The sequence below is a fragment of the Oncorhynchus gorbuscha genome, linkage group LG24 (assembly GCF_021184085.1).
Source record: "Oncorhynchus gorbuscha isolate QuinsamMale2020 ecotype Even-year linkage group LG24, OgorEven_v1.0, whole genome shotgun sequence".
NCBI lineage: Eukaryota > Metazoa > Chordata > Actinopteri > Salmoniformes > Salmonidae > Oncorhynchus > Oncorhynchus gorbuscha.
Genome location: NC_060196.1, coordinates 27,485,172 through 27,504,524, shown reverse-complemented (window position 1 = coordinate 27,504,524; position 19,353 = coordinate 27,485,172). Strand labels below are relative to the sequence as shown.

Genomic DNA, 19,353 nt, shown 5'->3' with positions numbered 1-19,353 from the left:
TGTGTGTGTGTGTGTGTGTGTGGGGGTTAACAAATGCCTTCCGTGTGTCTTATCCAGCCTATCGTTTCATCATCAAACACTCTCTTTTTTCAGCTTTATGATGCGTTTAAAACGATTCCAGTTGAAATACGTATGCCCTCAAGCCCACATAGCTTTAGAAAATGTTAATATGAAGCCTGGTAGTTAGTGTGTCGATTGCACAATTAGCTGTCTTCCTTTCTACCTATTGAACGTGACGAGAGACGCTAACTAACGTTACAATGCTGCAGCACTGTCTTTGTTCACGCTGAAATATTTAAATGTCATCGACTGTTAGTTAGCAGTACATTATTTTAAAAACGTGTTGATATGCTTTCTTGGATTTCTGTCAGTGGTTTGGTCGCCTGGGTGTAAATGATCATGCATGGAGTGGAGCCTGGCTTTTGAATAGATCGTGTACTCCATACGTACTCTTTAACAAAACCATTTTTCCTGTTACGCAATGGCTACTAGTTGACTTAAAGGCTATCTATCACGTACGAGATGCTGCACTGCCAATATATGGTTGTTTCACACCTGATATACAAATAAATTTAATGCAGCTGGTGTGAATTCCTATCCTTATTTATTTTTACCCTTATTTAACTAGGCAAGTCAGTTAAGAACAAATTCTTATTTTCAATGACTGCCTCGGAACAGTGGGTTAACTGCCTGTTCAGGGGCAGAATGACAGATTGTCAGCTCGGGGATTTGAACTTGCAACCTTTTGGTTACTAGTCCAACGCTCTAACCACTAGGCTACCCTGCCGCCCCTAAAAGCGATTAACAAGTTATCAGCCTTTTTGTCGCCTGATCTTTACAGAAACAATTTTCCCCCAGCAATGAAACCCATGCGGTCGTTTACTACCACAAGCATATACATTCTTCTCAATTTCCTGTTTGCCACGCAAATGTTAAGTGTTACTTTAGGTGGAATTGATGGCCACAATGGCTACATCCATACACAAGCTTCGGCATTTATGCCTAGGCATATATAATGGAGTAATTAGCATTTTATGGTATACTGGAAGGCTTCAATGATTGTTTAACTGACTCATCAGCCCAGTGCATCATGTCTGCAGGTTTAAGCCCCTCCCCAGTCTCTCACTTGCACCAGAGTAAAGGCATGGAGGTTTTATGGTCATTGGGCCTGTATGTTGACCATGACTGAAGGTGGTTTCCTTTCTGTTACCACCACGAACCCTAACCTACTGCCTTTACCTGGAACTCCCAACCTCTAGGCCTAAGACTGTTGGCCACACTGTCACTCTTCAGACTTTTTTTTAATGTCAATTTAGACTGTTAGTTAGTCAACAACCAGTGCTCCTTATTTTAAACTGGGTATGCTCAGTAATTTACTCACATTTATTAAATAACCAGACAGCAGTTTTGGCAGTGGTCCACTTTCTCTGATGGCATTCTCCTTTGCTGCAGTGCAACCACGGTAACCAATTGTCTGTTTTATTTTTTTAGATTGTCCCTGATTGGATTTGATCACCAAAGAATCACGGTGTAGCCGCATTCTCACATCGTGACCATGTACAATGCTCTCATTTGCGTGGGCAGTGGGCTTGATCAGGGGCAATTTGCCTGAAGTGCATGTGACAGCCAGCCAAGCCCTGCAGGTTGTTGCTGCAGACTTGAATCCATAGTTGAGGTACCAGTGTGAGACCCCCCATTCAGGGAGGGACCTGGTGTAGGTTTGAGGACACGGAAGGGGTCCAGGCATATCACACAGTGACACACTGACAGCCCCTCTCAACTGCCCTGAGGCAGCAGCTGAGGGGGCTATATATAGATCCGGTGCTGTTTTTGGTGAAAGTGGGTGAGGTCGGGTTGACCCAACCTGACTTACACCTGCTGGGATCCCTCTCTCTGAACCTTACCTACAGCACATGCACACCTTTATACACCCCACACACACCGTGTGTCCCTGTGGCTGTTGTGGTTGGTCCCGTCGCAGTTACTATTACAGGGACGTGGTGTGAGAAGACGGGTGCGAGTGGAGTGTTTTAAGGAGGGGATGAGGATGTTTTTAGAAAGCAGAGGACAAAAGCAGTAAGCGTTGCCCTCCCTCCCTTGCACCCAGCCTTCAATCATGATAAACTCAACTCTCCCCTTTCCCTCTATATGTTCTGAATCTTGAATGTCTAGGCCTAAGACAAACGTTCTTTAAGTGTCTACAGAGTAGGTAGGTTAAATTGGATAGTCCCCCCTATTTTGTAATAGTCTTTAACACCAAGGACAATTGAAATGTAAAACAAGTATACAATAGTGGTGCATCTCACTTCCCAACATCCACCCAAGTAATTGTGACATTTTCATTGGCTGTATAAATTGCTAACTACATGCCTGTGAGTCAGTATTGGGGCTTGGTACAATAGGACTACACAATAAGTTGTGGGATATACACTGAATGTATGAGCCACATCCTGTATAAGACGTGTGGCGAGGCAGTGTTTGTGTTGTGTCTAGTGGTGATCCCCGCTCTCTCTGCAGACCCTCATCTGGCCTTGCTGCCGTCTGTCTGACGTGCTGCTCTTTGTCTGAGGCCTGCCCTGTGCATCAGTTTATGTTCTGGCTTCAAAGCTGACCAATTTTTGTTGGTCAGCTTTGATGAGTTTCTGAGCATCCTATCCATATAGCTTAGCTACCCATAATTGCACCCACCAGTGGTCACTGTGCTGCTTAGCCTCATTGCCAAAACAAACAAATTAGTCTGAGCCCTAAAGGCCTCTTAACTACTACTTACTTGTCCTTTCCTCTTAGTGCCATTTTAACAGGGTCTTATTCGTTAGAGCACACCGTAGCAGCATTTTTTTCTCCACAGACAAAACAAGCATTTGTTATTGAATAAGTTCAGGTAGCTCCTCACTGTTTGTCTGTGTTCTTCCATTTGGTACATCGTGAATACGAAATGAATGTATCAACCAACAAATGTGTGTGTTTCTGTGTTTGGACCCCCCTATAGGCCCGCCGGCCCCGCCCTCCCTCTTCCAGCCCCCACGGAGGCCTGGCATGGGCACCGTGGGGAAGCCCATCCGCCTGCTGGCCAACCACTTCCAGGTGCAGATTCCCAAGATTGATGTCTATCACTACGATATCGACATCAAGCCTGAGAAACGGCCAAGGAGGGTTAACAGGTAAATACAACTGGGAAGGAGAGAAATGTCTCTTTTTGAGGAGAACTAGAAGGTGGAAATTGATTTTCAGAGAGAGGGGAGCTTAAGTTGATACTTTGAGGGTTTATTTTTTGGGCGGGAGTTGAGGGAATGGAAGTGTGTCTTTGTCAGTGAAACAAGTCAAACTCATGTGTGTTGTACGTGTGAAAATAAAAATGGGTCTTTAACAGAGCAGCCGGTGGGAAGTTTATTTTTATTTAACCTTTTAACTAGGCAAGTCTGTTTAAGAACAATTTCCTATTTACGATGACGACCTACCCCGGGCCAAACCCTATTTGAATAATTTGAATGTATAGGGAAGGACAGTCGAGACTGCTCTTTTTGTAAGCAGTACTGTCTGTGTGAATGCATTATCTGGTCATCTCATGATTTCTCCCCCCTCTCTCACAGGGAGGTGGTGGACACAATGGTTCGCCACTTCAAGATGCAGATCTTTGGTGATCGACAACCGGGCTACGACGGGAAGAGAAACATGTACACGGCCCATCCACTACCCATCGGGAGAGACAGGGTAAGCAGTCGTCTTTTAAGGTCTTAACGACTCTGGCACCTCTGGTTTTTGTGACCATGTAATGGGTCTGTATCTCCTCCCAGGCACCCCTATCAGTTCCTGAAAGAGTTTTGAATAGCCTTTGTTTCGATAGGTGTTTTTCCTGCCCCATCCAGAACCACAGGATTGATTTGCCCCAAACTCGATTGTCATCATTTGTTTTCCAGTCCTTGACGAGTTTGTTTAATGTGTACAAAACATGAGGAACGCCTTCCTAATATTAAGTTTTGCCCTCCGAACAGCCTCAATTCGTCAGGGCATGGACTCTATAAGGTCCATGCCCTTTCCACAGAGATGCTGGCCCATGTTGACTCCAATGCTTCCCACAGTTTGGCTGTATTTGTTTGTATTTGTTCGGGTTGTGGGACCATTCTTGACCATTCTTGATACACACAGGAAACTAATTGAGCTTGAAAAACCCAGCAGCGTTGCAGTTCTTGACACACTCAAACCGGATTGCCTGGCACCTACAACCAAGCCCCATTCAAAGGCACTAAAATCTTTTGTCTTGCCCATTCACCCTCTGAATGGCACACGTACAGTGTGTTCGGAAAGTATTCAGACCCCTTCACTTTTAAGCACATTTTTGTTACTTTACAGCCTTTTAATCTGTTTTATAATGAGTTTTTCCCCCTCGTCATGGGGACACACACAATACCCCATAATGACAGAGCAACCTTATTTACATAAGTAAAAAATAAGTATGTAGACTCTTTACTCAGTACTTTGTTGAAGCGCCTGAAGCACCGATTACAGTGTCTTGGGTGTGACACTACATGCTTGGCACACCTGTATTTGGGGAGTTTCTCCCATTCTTCTCTTCAGATCTTCTCAAGCTCTGTCAGGTTGGATGGGGAGCATTGCTGCACAGCTATTTTCAGGTCTCCGGAGATGTTTGTTTGGGTTCAAGTTCGGGTTCTGGCTGGGACATTCAGGGACTTGTACCGAAGCCACTCCTGCGTTGTCTTGGCTGTGTGCTTAGGGTCGTTGTCCTGTTGGAAGGTGCACCTCTGGAGGGACCTCAACTGTGGGACTCTCTCTCTCTCTATATATATATATATATATATATTGCTGCAAATAAATACATATATATAAATAAATTGGAGTCTACATGTGGTAAATTTGACTAGACATGATTTGGAAAGGCACACACACCTGTCTAATATTTATATTATTTATTTATTATATATTTAATTTATATATATCAGGTTGGATAAAATATATCAGGTTGGAGAAAATATAAATGAATAATATATATATATATATATATATATTAGACAGGTGTGTGTGCCTTTCCAAATCATGTCCAGTCAAATTTACCACATGTGGACTCCAATTTTATTTTTTATTTAACCTTTAACTAGGCAAGTCAGTTAAGAACAAATTCTTATTAACAATGACTGCCTAGGAACAGTGGGTTTAACTACCTTTTTCCGGGGCAGAATGACAGATTTGTACCTTGTCAACTTGGTGATTCGATCGAGCAACCTTTCGGTTACTGGCCCAATGCACTAACCACTACGCTACCTGCCGCCTGTTGTAGAAATACTTAAAGAATGATCAATGGAAACAGCTCAATTTTGAGTCTCATAGCAAATGGTCTGGATTATGTAAAAATGTTTTTGTTGAATAAAAAAAAAAGCTGTTTTCATTTTGGGACATTGTGTGTAGATTGATGAAGAAAAACAATTATTGTATCTATTCTATAATAAGGCCATAACGTAACAAAATGCAGAAGAAGACAAGGGGTCTGAATAATTTCCGAATGCACTGTAAGGTTTTGACAGTGCATGTCAGAGCAAAAACAAGCCATGATGTTAAAGGATTTTTCTTTAGACCTCTGAGACAGGGTTGTATCGAGGTACAGATCTGGGGAAGGGTACCAAAAAAGGTCTGCAGCATTGAAGGTCCCCAAGAACACAGTGGCCTCCATCATTCTTAAATGGAAGATGTTTGGAACCACCAGATTCTTCCTAGAGCTGGCCACCCAGCCAAACTGAGCAAGCGGGAGAAGGGCCTTGGTCAGGGAGGTGACCAAGAACTCGATGGTCACTCTGACAGCGCTGAAGAGTTCCTCTGTGGAGATGGTAAAACCTTCCGGAAGTACAACCATCTCTGCATCACTCCACCAATCAGGCATTTATGGTAGAGTGGCCAGACGGAAGCCACTCCTCAGCAAAAGGCACATGACAGCCCGCTTGGAGTTTGCCAAAAGGCACCTAAAGACTCTGACCAATATTTTCTGCTCTGATGAAACCAAGATTGAGCTCTTTGGCCTGAATGCCAAGTGTCACGTCTGGAGGAAACCTGGCGTTGGCATCATGCTGTGGGGATGTTTTTCAGCCACTGGGAGACTAGTCCGGATCAAGGGAAAGATGAACGGAGCAAACTACGGAGCAAAGTAATGAAAACCTGCTCCAGTGCGCTCAGGACCTCCATATTGGGGCGAAGGTTCACCTTCCAACAGGACAGCGACCCTAAGCACACAGTCAAGACAACACTGGAGTGGCTTCGGCACAAGTATCAATGTCGTGGAGTGGCCCAGCCAGAGCCCGAACTTGAACCTGCTCAAACATCTCTGGAGACCTGAAAATAGCTATGCAGCGATGCTCTCCATCCAATCTGACAGCTTTAGAGGATCTGCAAACATTTTTTGCTTTGCCATTGAGGTATTGTGTAGATTAGGAAAGAAAATGTAATCCCATTTTGGAATAAGGCGTTAATGTAACAATGTGGGGAAAGTCAAGGGGTCTGAATACTTTCCGAATGCACTGTAAATATACAATTCATAGGTTATTTCTGGCAAGGCTTAAAAATCCTTTAACCTGTCTCTTCAGCTATACTGATTTTGAAGTGACATCAATAAGGGATCATAGCTTTCACCTGGATGCACCTGGTCAGTCTGTTATGGAAAGAGCAAGTGTTCTTCGTGTTTTGTACACTCAGTGTGGTTCGAAGCGTGTCACAAATGTGTTTATTTGTGGCTTTCCAACCATTTCCTAACACCCTGCCCTCTCCCTGTCTAGGTGGATCTGGAAGTAACTCTGCCGGGGGAGGGTAAGGACCAGATGTTCAAGGTGTCTCTGCAGTGGGTGTCAGTGGTGAGCCTGCAGATGCTCCTGGAGGCCCTGTCGGGCCACAACGAGGTCCCCGAGGACTCTGTTCAGGCCCTGGATGTCATCACCCGCCACCTGCCTTCCATGAGGTAACCATGGCTTACGCTATACATTTGCCAAGCTACAGAGTCAAACTTGGCTATAATGTGAGAAAAGAAATATGAATACAATAATGTGTGTTGTCTTAATTTAAGGTTAGTCATTAGTAGGGCTGTTGCGGTGGCCGTGTTACTGGCAGCCATGGCTGCAGTAAAATTCAACGTGAGCGTTGAGTCACTCTATTCTCCTCTTATGCACTCTGGACATGCGTTGGTAGTACCCAATTCGCTAACGATCATCAGGTCGCTAATGGCCTGGTACTCCTTGTCCCTCTGACCACTGACATCAATGCAAATGAAATCGAAGATAACATCAACCACATCAAAACAGTATTATGTTTATACACAAGCTCTAGTATGGGTGTTTTAAATTAATCGCCACCTTAGAAAACACTGTCCATATATATACTCAGCATTAAAATAAACGTCCTCTCACTGTCAACTGTGTTTATTTTCAGCAAACTTAACATGTGTAAATATTTGTATGAACATAACAAGATTCAACAACTGATACATAAACTGAACTAGTTCTACAGACATGTGACTAACAGAAATGGAATGATGTGTCCCTGAACAAAGGCGGGGTCAAAATCAAAATTAACAGTCCGTATCTGGTGTGGACACCAGCTGCATTAAGTACTGTAGCATCTCCTCTTCATGGAAAGCACCAGATTTGCCTGCTCTTGCTGTGAGATGTTACCCCACTCTTCCACCAAGGCACGTGCAAGTTCCCAGACATTTCGGGGGAGGAATGGCCCTAGCCCTCACCCTCCGATCCAACAGGTCCCAGACGTGCTCAATGGGATTGAGATCCGGGCTCTTCTCTGGCCATGGCACTGAACAAGCAGTACGGTTGGTGGCATTGTCATGCTGGAGAGTCATGTCAGAATGAGCCTGTAGGAAAAGTACCACATGGGGGAGGAGGATGTCTTCCCTGTAACACACAGTGTTGAGATTGCCTGCAATGACAACAAGCTCAGTCTGACGATGCTGTGACACACCACCCCAGACCATTACAGACCCTCCACATCGATCACATTCCAGAGTACAGGCCTCGGTGTAACGGTCATTCCTTTGATGATAAACGTGAATCTGACCATCACCCCATATGTGAGACAAAACACCTTCTCGTCAGTGAAGAGCACATTTTGACAGTCCTGTCTGGTCCAGCGACTGTGGGTTTGTGCCCATAGGCGATGTTGTTGCCAGTGATGTCTGGTGAGGACCTGCCTTACAACTAGAGGTCGACCGATTATGATTTTTCAACGCCGATACCGATTTATTGGAGGACCAAAAAAAGCCGATACCGATTTAATCAGCCTTTTTTTTAATTGTCTTTTTAATTGTTTCTTGTAAAAATGACAATTACAACAATGCTGAATGAACACTTATTTTAACTTAATATAATACGTCAATAATCAATTTAGTCTCAAACAAATAATGAAACATGTTCAATTTGGTTTAAATAATGCAAAAACAAAGTGTTGGAGAAAATAAAAGTGCAATATGTGCAATGTAAAAAGGGCTAACGTTTAAGTTCCTTGCTCAGAACATATGAAAGCTGGTGGTTCCTTTTAACATTATTCTTCAATATTCCCAGCTAAGTTTTAGGTTGTAGTTATTATAGGACTATTTCTCTCTATACCATTTGTATTTCATATACCTTTCACTATTGGATGTTCTAATAGGTACTTTAGTATTGCCAGCCTAATCTCGGGAGTTGATAGGCTTGAAGTAAATGCTTGAAGCACAGAGAAGAGCTGCTGGCAAACACAGTAAAGTGCTGTTTGAATGAATGCTTACGAGCCTGCTGCTGCCTACCACCCCTCAGTCAGACTGCTCTATCAAATCATAGACTTAATTATAACATAATAATACACAGATTTACGAGCCTTTGGTCATTAATATGGTCAAATCCGGAAACTATAATTTTGAAAACCAACCGTTTTATTCTTTCAGTGAAATATGGAACCGTTCCATATTTTATCTAACAGGTGGCATCCCTAAGTTTAAATATTGCTGTTACTTTGCACAGCCTTCAATTTTATGTCATAATTATGTACAATTCTGGCAAATTAATTACGGTCTTTGTTAGGAAGAAATGTTCTTCACACAGTTCGCAACGAGCCAGGCGGCCCAAACTGTTGCATATACCCTGACTCTGCTTGCACAGAACACAAGAGAAGTGACACAATTTCCCTAGTTAATAGAAATTAATGTTAGCAGGCAACATTAACTAAATATGGTTTAAAAATATATACTTGTTTATTAATTTTAAGAAAGGCATTGATTTTCATGGTTCTGTACACTTTGGTGTAACGAAGGTGTTTTTTTCCCCCTGAATGCGCTTGTTAAGCCACCCGTTTGGAGAAGTAGGCTATGATTCAATGATAAATTAACAGGCATCGATTATATGCAACGCAGGACAAGCTAGATAAACTGGTAATATCATCAACCATGTGTAGTTAACTAGTGATTGATTGCTTTTTATAAGATAAGTTTAATGCTAGCTAGCACCTTACCTTGGCTCCTTGCTGCACTCGCATAACAGGTAGTCAACCCGCCACGTAGGCTCCTCCTGGAGTGCAATGTATTTGGCCACAATACCCATTGTTATGAACTTGAAATTGGCCCTAATTAATCGTCCATTCTGATTTTAATCAGTCGATCTCTACTTACAACAGGCAGTTGTTGTTGCCATCCTGTACCTGTCCCGTATGTGTGATGTTCTGATGTACTGATCCTGTGCAGGTGTTGTTACACGTGGTCTGCCACTGCGAGGACGATCAGCTGTCTGTCCTGTCTCCCTGTAGTGCTGTCTTAGGCGTCTCACAGTACGGACATTGCAATTTATTGCCCTGGCCACATTTGCAGTCCTCATGCCTCCTTGCAGCAAGCCTAAGGCACGTTCACGCAGATGAGCAGTGACCCTGGGCATCTTTGTTTTGGTGTTTTTCAGAGTCAGTAGAAAGTCCTCTTTAGTGTCCTAATTTTTCATAACTGTGACTTTAATTGCCTACCGTCTGTACGCTATTAGTGTCTTAACGACTATTCCACAGGTGCATGTTCATTAATTGATTATGGTTCATTGAACAAGCATGGGAATCCACTGTTTAAACCCTTTACAATGAAGATCTGTGAAGTTAATTTGTAAAAATCCAAATATCTTTGAAAGACCAGGTCTTGAAAACAGGACTTTTTTGTTTTTGCTATGTGTGTGAGAGAGAGTAAGTAAACACACACACCAATTAAAATGATTGTGCTTTTTAAACAACATGCAGTGTCCCGCATATTACGCAGGGCAGGAAAACTTACAAAAATATCATGGTACATAATTGGTCTAGCCTGTACGCCAAAATACATTCAGAGTTGGCCTACAAGTAGTGACTTTGTATTTTATTTTGAATAGCTTACTAATAGGGCATTTTTATATTTGCATAATTCATTGACTGACATTCCCTTTAGCAACAGTATCTCACCACTGTGCATTTCAATCTCCTCCCCTCTCTCCCTCATTGCTTTCTCGAGCGCGCATCGAGAGGGGCTGTCAACCGTTTAATGACACCGGTTTCCTTCTGTAAACAGGTCACTATTCATTTTCCACAACAGATTTCACTTTTTCCCAAAGTATGTACTGGGTAGCTGCAGGAACAGGATTGGAGAGCCCATGGCACACAGAGTTTGGGTGGAATATCACCTTTGCAGTGAGAGAGTGAAATAACCGGGGTGGCCTACCCTCACATGAGTGAAAAACAAACCGGTGGGGAAGTGGCCTCCGTTCCAGTGCATACGGATGACATGAAATCACATTTTATTGGTCACGTACACGTGTTTAGCAGATGTTATTGTGGGTGTTTCTAGCTCCATCAGTGCAGTAATATCTAACAAGCCATATCGAACACTTTCACATCCCACACAAACGTAAAGGAATGGAATTAAGAATGTATAAATATTTGGACGAGCAGTGTTGGAGCGGCGTAGACTAGAATACAGTAGAATAGAATACAAATGATTCATATGAGACGAGTAAAGCAAAATATGTAAACATTTAAGTGCCTAGTGTTCCATTTATTAAAGTGGCCAGTGATTTCTAGTCTGTATATAGGGCAGTAGCCTCTTATGTGATAGTGATGGCTATTTAAAAGTGTGATGGCCTTGAGATAGGGTTCTTCTGTAGCTCAGTTGGTAGAACATGGCGCTTGTAACGCCAGGGTAGTGGGTTCGATCCCCGGGACCACCCATACGTAGAATTTATGCACACATGACTGTAAGTCGCTTTGGATAAAGCGTCTGCTAAATGGCATATATTATATATATTAGATAGAAGCTGTTTTTTAGTCTCTCGGTCCCAGCTTTGATGCACCTCTACTGGCCTCACTTTCTGGATGATAGTGGGGTGAACAGGAAGTGGCTTGGGTGGTTGTCCTTGATGCTCTTTTTGGCCTTCCTGTGACATCGGGTGCCGTAGGTGTCCTGGAGGGCAGGTAGTTTGCCCCCGGTGATGCGTTGGGCAAGCTGTTTTGGTACTTGCTCAAGTCATCAATTGCCTATCATTGCATCATGCTGCCCATATCTTCTGATTTCTAAGTCATTCTAAGGTTTGTATCATTCATAATTAAAGTTGACAAATAACTCTAAATCTAGTGTATAGGACCTGTTTCAAATGATCACTTTTATGCTCAACATAGCCACTTGATATGCACACTCGCTCCGGAATGGTTAAAAGCATTCCTTCCGATTTTATTCAGTTCAGTTATATTCTTATAAAATCACAAGATAATGGCACGGGACTTAAGCATATCTTGTCTGCTAAATTAACAAGCCTACAGCCAAAGAAGGCATGGCGCATAGCCAGATAGCAACTCCTTCTGTTCATCTGAAATACATTTTTCTTCAAATCATGTTTCTTTTGACCTGCTTAAAATATACAGAACAAAAAATATAAACGCAACATGTGATGTGTTTGTCCAATGTTTCATGAGCTGAAATAAGATTCCAGAAATGTTCCAGTCACGTACAAAGGTTATTTCTCTAAGATGTTGTGCACATTTGTTTACATCCCTGTTTGTGAGCATTTCTCCTTTGCCATGATACTCTGTCCACCTGACAGGTGTGGCATATCAAGAAGCTGATTAAGCAGCAGGATCATTACACAGGTTCACCTTGTGCTGGGGGAAAATAAAAGGCCCCTTTAAAATGTGCAGTTATGCCACACTACACAATGTCACAGATGTTTTGAGGGATTGTGCAATTGGCATACTGACTGTAGGAATGTCCACCAGTACTGTTGCAAGACAATTTAGTGTTAATTTCTCTCCCATAAGCAGTCTCCAATGTTGTTTTAGAGAATTTGGCATTTCATCAACCGGCCTCACAACAGCAGACCACTTGTAACCACGCCAGTCCAGGACCTCTACATCCGGCTTCTTCACCTACTGCGTCGTCTGAGACAAGCCACCCGGACAGCTGATGAAACTGTGGGTTTGCACAACTGAAGAATTTCTGCACAAATGGTCAGAAACCGTCAGGGAAACTCATCTGCAAGCTTGTAGTCCTCACCAGGGTCTTGACTGTAGTTCAGCCTTGTATCCGTCTTCAGTGGGCAAATGCTCCCCTTCAATGGCCACTGGCACGCGGGAGAAGTGTGCTTTTCACAGATTAATACCGGTTTCAACTGTACCGGGCAGATGGCATCGTGTGGGTGAGCAGTTTGCTCATGTCAACATTGTAATCAGTGCCCCATGGAGGCGGTGGGGTTATGGTATGGGCAGGCATAAGCCACGGACAACAAACAGAATTGCATTTCATAAATGGCAATTTGAATGCACAGAGATACCGTGACCAGATCCTGAGGCCCATTGTCGTGCCATTCATCCGCCGCCATCACCTCATGTTTAGTTTTTAGTTTATTTTATTTTTACAGGGACAGTGCACATTAATCAACGTTTCAGTAAAAGTGCCGGTTTTAGCCAGCCGGCTAATTTTCAACCGCAGTTCCTGGGCAGGTTATTAAAAACAATTACAATATAGACAATAGCACCATAGAACAAGCAAGACATGGCAACATAGGACAAGCAAGACATAGCATACAGACAGAGCAACATAGAACAAAAAGCAGCAAAACAAAATTCATAAAAGCAAAAAAAAAAAAAAAAGTTCCAGCATGATAATGCACGGCCCCATGTCGCAAGGATATTTACAGAATTCCTGGAAGCTGAAAATGTCCCCGTTCTTCCATGGCCTGCATACTCAACAGACATGTTACCCATTGAGCATGTTCGGGATGCTCTGGATCGACGTGCTCAACAGCATGTTCACGTTCCCGCTGATATCTAGCAACTCCACACAGCCATTGAAGAGGAGTGGGACAACCATGCCACAGGGCCACAATCAACAGCCTGACCAACTCTATGCGAAGGAGATGTCACACTGCATGAGGCAAATGGTGGTCTCATCAGATATGGAATGCTTTTCTGATCCACGCCAACAGATTCATATCTGTATTCCCAGTCATGTGAAATCCATAGATTAGGGCCTAATGAATGTATTTCAACTGACTGATTTTCGTTATATGAACTGTAACGCAGTACAATCTTAAATTGTTGCATGCTGCATTTATATTTTTGTTCAGTGTAAATAAAGGATTGCGATTGTGTGTTGTAATTGATTTATTCAACTTTTTTTTTTTTAATGCAGCGGCTTGTAGGCTTGGAGATGTTAAACATGTCTGTTAATTAACGGGTCAATTACCGTTACTCTCACAGAATAAGCTTGTCCGGCATTTATTTATTTAGCTCCTAACGGACTGTCCATGTGGCTGTTTCCAGGTACACCCCAGTGGGGCGCTCCTTCTTCTCCCCTCCGGAGGGCTACTACCACCCCCTGGGCGGAGGGAGGGAGGTGTGGTTCGGCTTCCATCAGTCGGTACGTCCTGCCATGTGGAACATGATGCTCAACATCGATGGTAAGAGCAGTAGTCAATACATTGACTCAAAAAAAAATCCCAGGCTGTGTGCTTTAACATAGATTGATGGTTTCACCCCCCCCCCCACAGTCTCCGCCACTGCTTTCTACCGTGCCCAGCCCGTGATTGAGTTCATGTGCGAGGTGCTCGACATCCAGAACATCAACGAGCAGACCAAGCCACTCACCGACTCCCAACGCGTCAAGTTCACCAAGGAGATCCGAGGTGGGTGGGGACCTGCAGGTCAGACCAATGTTTTTACCGTGTTTCTACACACCAAGTCTGCATTTGAAATGGCACCCTATAGACGTGTTAGCTGACAACGTCACGAAAACTATGCGCACGCTTCAATGGGGCAGAAGGCTCTGTGTTGTTGTGATTCTGGATGGCCAGATGGCTAGCAACAATGACAAGAAGCTGCCATGTGGGGTATCGTAGGTGTCTCGTTTCAGTTAGTTTTATATTTCTCTTGATACAATGTCTTGTTTTGACTGATGTCACGTTTATGCAAATATGGCAAAAATTCGCTAGCTATTCAACAACTGTAACGATGTATTTGAGACAAGTGCTCATTGTGCAAATGTAAGTTTGTTTTCAATAAATATTGGGAGACTAAATCTAGTTTACATGTTGTCAACAGTCTAAGCCAACCCCGTCTGTTTTGCCCCATAGTTGTGCACGCATCGGTTTTGTTGCTAAGCAACCAAGCAGTCTATTCACTATATAATGCACTACTTATGGGTCCTGGTCAAAAGTAGTGCACTACTTAGGGAAGGGTGACATTTCGGAGGTGAACCACACCTTTATTAGACAGCATCCACACACCCAGATAATAGTGTACCTCAGGGTGGTGTGTCAAGTCCATTTCAATTCAGGAAGCTTAAGAATTGTGAAGAATCTTTACTGAAAATAAATGACTCTTTTTATAACTTTCAATGGGTATGAATTGAGATGGATTTGACACCCATCTGCGATGTACACCCATAATCTGCACTGTGGGCCGAATCCTAACATAAGATATGCGTGCTTGACTCTAACTTACTGTAACTTTTGTTGTACCATGCATTGCTGTGAATGGGTTTGAGTTATGCACAGCAATAGTAAGTTCGAGTTAGGCCATTTTGACAGTCAGATGGAGTGACTCGCCAACTGTCTACATTTTCAATGTCAATGATACTTAAATGTCTCTTTTCAAACTCCACTCGTTATATCTCCCCCGTCTTCGTCTGTGGCCGTATTTTGATGTGCTCTTCTGGGTGTTTCTATGCGTATGTTTTTCGCTCCCAGGTCTGAAAGTTGAGGTCACCCACTGTGGTCAGATGAAGAGGAAGTATCGCGTGTGCAATGTCACTCGCCGCCCCGCCAGCCACCAAACGTAAGTGCGGCACTCGTCGCTACACATTCCAGTTAGCGGCTTTCACATGTCCCTGCGGGCCTAGCTGTCCTACGTGACTTTTCTCTTCGGATTTCATTTATTATTATTATTATTATTATTTATTTATTTTTTGTAAATATATTTTTTAAAATTTCTATCAGCCCATGCTAAAATACAAACCGTCTATCTCTTGATGCAGAAAACCCATGACGAGATAATTTGCCATTGCTCTTTCCTTTTTATTTTTCTGTTTTGGTTTATTAATACAATCTGTTGGTATGTATTATGTCCTTGTCTGCCTGTTGCTCAGGTTCCCCTTACAGCTGGAGAATGGCCAGGCCATGGAGTGTACCGTGGCTCAGTACTTCAAGCAGAAGTACAGCCTACAGCTGAAATATCCCCACCTGCCCTGCCTACAAGTGGGGCAGGAACAGAAACACACCTACCTACCCCTGGAGGTAAGAGAGTGGCTCTAAAAGACACACACACACACACACACTCTTACAAATTAACTCTTACTGTATGTATAGAGTGCACTCAAGATATCGCTGAAAGTTTCTCTCACGGTGGTCTTCCAAGCGTTCGTGGCTTTGACGAAATTGCCCGAAGGCCTCACTGATGCACTCTGTGCACCTATGCATTGTTGGGGAAAAAAAGGAAGGGTTTGGGACGTAGGCATGGCCAAACTTTAGTTTCCAGTTTACCGCAGTTCATTAGGCACCAAATGGACGGAAACGAGAGTACCTGTCCATAAGAAACAATCCTTTTTCATGTTTCTCCATTACTTGAATACGGCGTTATTCAGTAACTAACTATTCTCTGTCCGCATACAGGTTTGTAACATTGTGGCCGGGCAGCGCTGCATCAAGAAGCTGACAGACAACCAGACCTCCACCATGATCAAAGCTACAGCACGTTCTGCACCCGACAGGCAGGAAGAGATCAGCCGACTGGTGAGTCATTACTACTCCCTCAGTGGCGCACGTGTGAACTGCAACACAGGAAGTGGAGAGCTGTAGTCTGAGGCAGCCGGGAGGTTTTTTGCAAGGAAAATGCCCTGTTGGGTCTTTTGAGTGTTTTTTCATGTCAGTGTTACTGTTTTCTAAAGGTGTGTGGTTGTCCAGAAATGGTCCCCAATCTTGAAACGCCAACCTCGGTACACATATCTCTTGCCTGGCGTCATATGGTTTCTCTACTCTGAATATTACATTTCCCCCCCCAAATCATTGAGGCTGGGTTAGTGTAAAGTAACTGTTTGTGTAAAAAGGGCTTTATGAATTGATTGAGCCATTACTGGTATTTGTGACAGTCGATTTGAGGTAGAACTCTAAATGATTGATTCACGATTAAAAATGTGACCCACCATCTTGATTCGGTCCTTTTGTAGTAACTTTTTACATTATTTTTTACATTGGATAAAAGTAGAGACTCTTGAGCTAGAAAATGGTATATCATACACTGCATTTGATATACTTGTAACCCCACTTTTGAGAAAATGGCCTGTGAATGTTTTGGTAAACCTACTGGAGAGCTCTTCTTTGTCTACAATTCAATCACACCCTCTTAACAACCAAAGATAAAGACTTAAATGAAATTAGTAGTAGAAATACACAATCTAGTCCTTGGCCTACATCCTAATCAGTGTTTGGTGCAGGTCATGTTAACATTACCGTCTCTGGTAAACACACTATATCAAATAAAGTCTAAATTGATTTGTCATACAGGATACAGAAGGTGTAAAAGGTACAGTGAAACGTTACCTTAGTGGCGTCTTTTGTTTAGACCAGGGGTTCTTAAACTTGTTCAGCCTGGGACCCAAATGTGAAATTCTGTGTTTTTCCTGGGACCCAAGCATATGAAAACAACATGCAACTACACATGAATATCCCTACATTAATTGCCCTTATGCCTAAAACAAATGCAACAGACAAACAAACAACAATGAAATAAATAGCAATTCATGTTTATCTGTCTAGGTTAAAACATTCAGTTTTTGATAGTGCATAGTACAGATAACAAATTAGATCATAACGTAATCAACACTGCTAGCTAGCCAGCATTAGACAGCACTGTAGAAACTAACACGACAGTGTCAACAAGAGCCACTGTCAGCTAGCCTACAAAGTCAACAACGCAGCCACTGCCAGCTAGCCTACTTCAGCAGTACTGTATCATTTTTAATAATTTTAGTCAATAAGACCATAACTTTCTGAACATTAGACGTGTAGTCCACTTGTCATTCAATCTCCTTGCATTAGCGTACTCTTCTGTAGCCTGTCAACTATGTGTCTGTCTATCCCTGTTCTCTCCTCTCTGCACAGACCATACAAACGCTCCACACCGCGTGGCCGCTGCCACTAATCTGGTGGTCCCAGCGCGCACGACCCAAGTTCCAGGTCTCCGGTAGCCTCTGGAACTGCCGATCTGCAGCCAACAAGGCAGAGTTCATCTCAGCCTATGCCTCCCTCCAGTCCCTCGACTTCTTGGCAACAGAAACATGGATCACCACAGACTCCTACTGCTCTCTCTTCGTACGTGTTCTCGCACACCCGAGAGCTTCTGGTCAGCGGGGTGGTGGCATAGGGATCCTTATCTCTCCCATGTGGTCATTCTCTCTTTCTCCCCTTACCCATCTGTCTATCGCCTCCTTTGAATTTCATGCTGTCACATTACCAGCCCTTTCATAACATCCTTATCATTTAGCCCTCCAGGTCCCCTCCATATGAGCTTGATGCCTTGATAAGCTCCTTTTAGACTCACCTCTACAGTTCTGGGCACTTTAACCTCCCCACGTCTACCTTTGACTCATTCCTCTCTGCCTCCTTCTTTACTCCTCTCCTCTTTTGACCTCACCCTCTCACCTTCCCCCTACTTAGACCTCATCTTTACTAGATGCTGTTCTTCCACTAACCTCATTGCAACCCTCCAAGTCTCCGACCACTACCTTGTAGACTCATCCAACAACACTGCCCCTACTCGGATGGATCGCGCCGTCCCATTAGACTCTCTCCTCTTCCATCCTATCATCTCTTCCCTCTGCTCAAACCTTCTTCAACCTATCTCCTGATTCTGCCTCCTCAACCCTCCTCTCCTCCCTTTCTGCATCCTTTGACTCTCATGTCCCCTATCTTCCAGGCCGGCTCGGTCCTCCCCTCCCGCTCCGTGGCTTGACGACTCAATGCGAGCTCACAGAACAGGGCTCCGGAAGGCCAGCGGAAATGGAGAAAACTCGCCTCCCTGCGGACCTGGCATCCTTTCACTCCCTCCTCTCTACATTTTCCTCCTCTGTCTCTGCTGCTAAAGCCACTTTCTACCACTCTAAATTCCAAGCATCTGCCTCTAACCCTAGGAAGCTCTTTGCCACATTCTCCTCCCTCCTGAATCCTCCTCCCCCTCCCCCCCCTCCTCCCTCTCTGCAGATGACTTCGTCAACCATTTTGAAAAGAAGATCGACGACATCCGATCCTCGTTTGCTAAGTCAAACAACACCGCTGGTTCTGCTCACACTGCCCTACCCTGTGCTCTGACCTCTTTCTCCCCTCTCTCTCCAGATGAAATCTAAACGGCCGGCCGCCCAACAACCTGCCCGCTCGACCCTATCCCCTCCTCTCTTCTCCAGACCATTTCCGGAGACCTTCTCCCTTACCTCACCTCGCTCATCAACTTATCCCTGACCGCTGGCTACGTCCCTTCCGTCTTCAAGAGAGCGAGAGTTGCACCCCTTCAACCAAAAAAACCTACACTCGATCCCTCCGATGTCAACAACTACAGACCAGTATCCCTTTCTTTTCTCTCAAAACTCTTGAAGTCCTTGGTCAGCTCTCCCCTATCTCTCTCAGAATGACCTTCTTGATCCAAATCAGTCAGGTTTCAAGACTAGTCATTCAACTGAGTCTGTATCACGGAGGCGCTTAAAGCTAACTCTCTCTCCTCTGCTCTCATCCTTCTAGACCTATCGGCTGCCTTCGATACTGTGAACCATCAGATCCTCCTCTCCACCCTCTCCGAGTTGGGCATCTCCGGCGCGGCCCACGCTTGGATTGCGTCCTA

The 19,353-nt window shown here is 43.9% G+C and overlaps 1 protein-coding gene across 6 annotated transcripts in view; it reads left to right on the top strand.

The window, feature by feature from the left end:
• The window catches only part of LOC124012172 (protein argonaute-4-like), a 40,640-nt gene that overhangs the window by 528 nt on the left and 20,759 nt on the right, over positions 1 to 19,353 (top strand). For 2 of the 6 annotated variants that reach the window (XM_046325654.1, XM_046325652.1), the window contains exons 2-9: positions 2,978 to 3,161; positions 3,591 to 3,711; positions 6,777 to 6,955; positions 13,792 to 13,928; positions 14,019 to 14,153; positions 15,216 to 15,303; positions 15,614 to 15,761; positions 16,137 to 16,256. In XM_046325654.1, coding sequence (XP_046181610.1) covers positions 2,978 to 3,161; positions 3,591 to 3,711; positions 6,777 to 6,955; positions 13,792 to 13,928; positions 14,019 to 14,153; positions 15,216 to 15,303; positions 15,614 to 15,761; positions 16,137 to 16,256 — 1,112 coding nt within the window. Of the gene's footprint in view, positions 1 to 2,977; positions 3,162 to 3,590; positions 3,712 to 6,776; positions 6,956 to 13,791; positions 13,929 to 14,018; positions 14,172 to 15,215; positions 15,304 to 15,613; positions 15,762 to 16,136; positions 16,257 to 19,353 lie in introns of all 6 variants that reach the window. The other 4 variants (XM_046325651.1, XM_046325649.1, XM_046325653.1 and 1 more) reach the window with 3 other exon arrangements.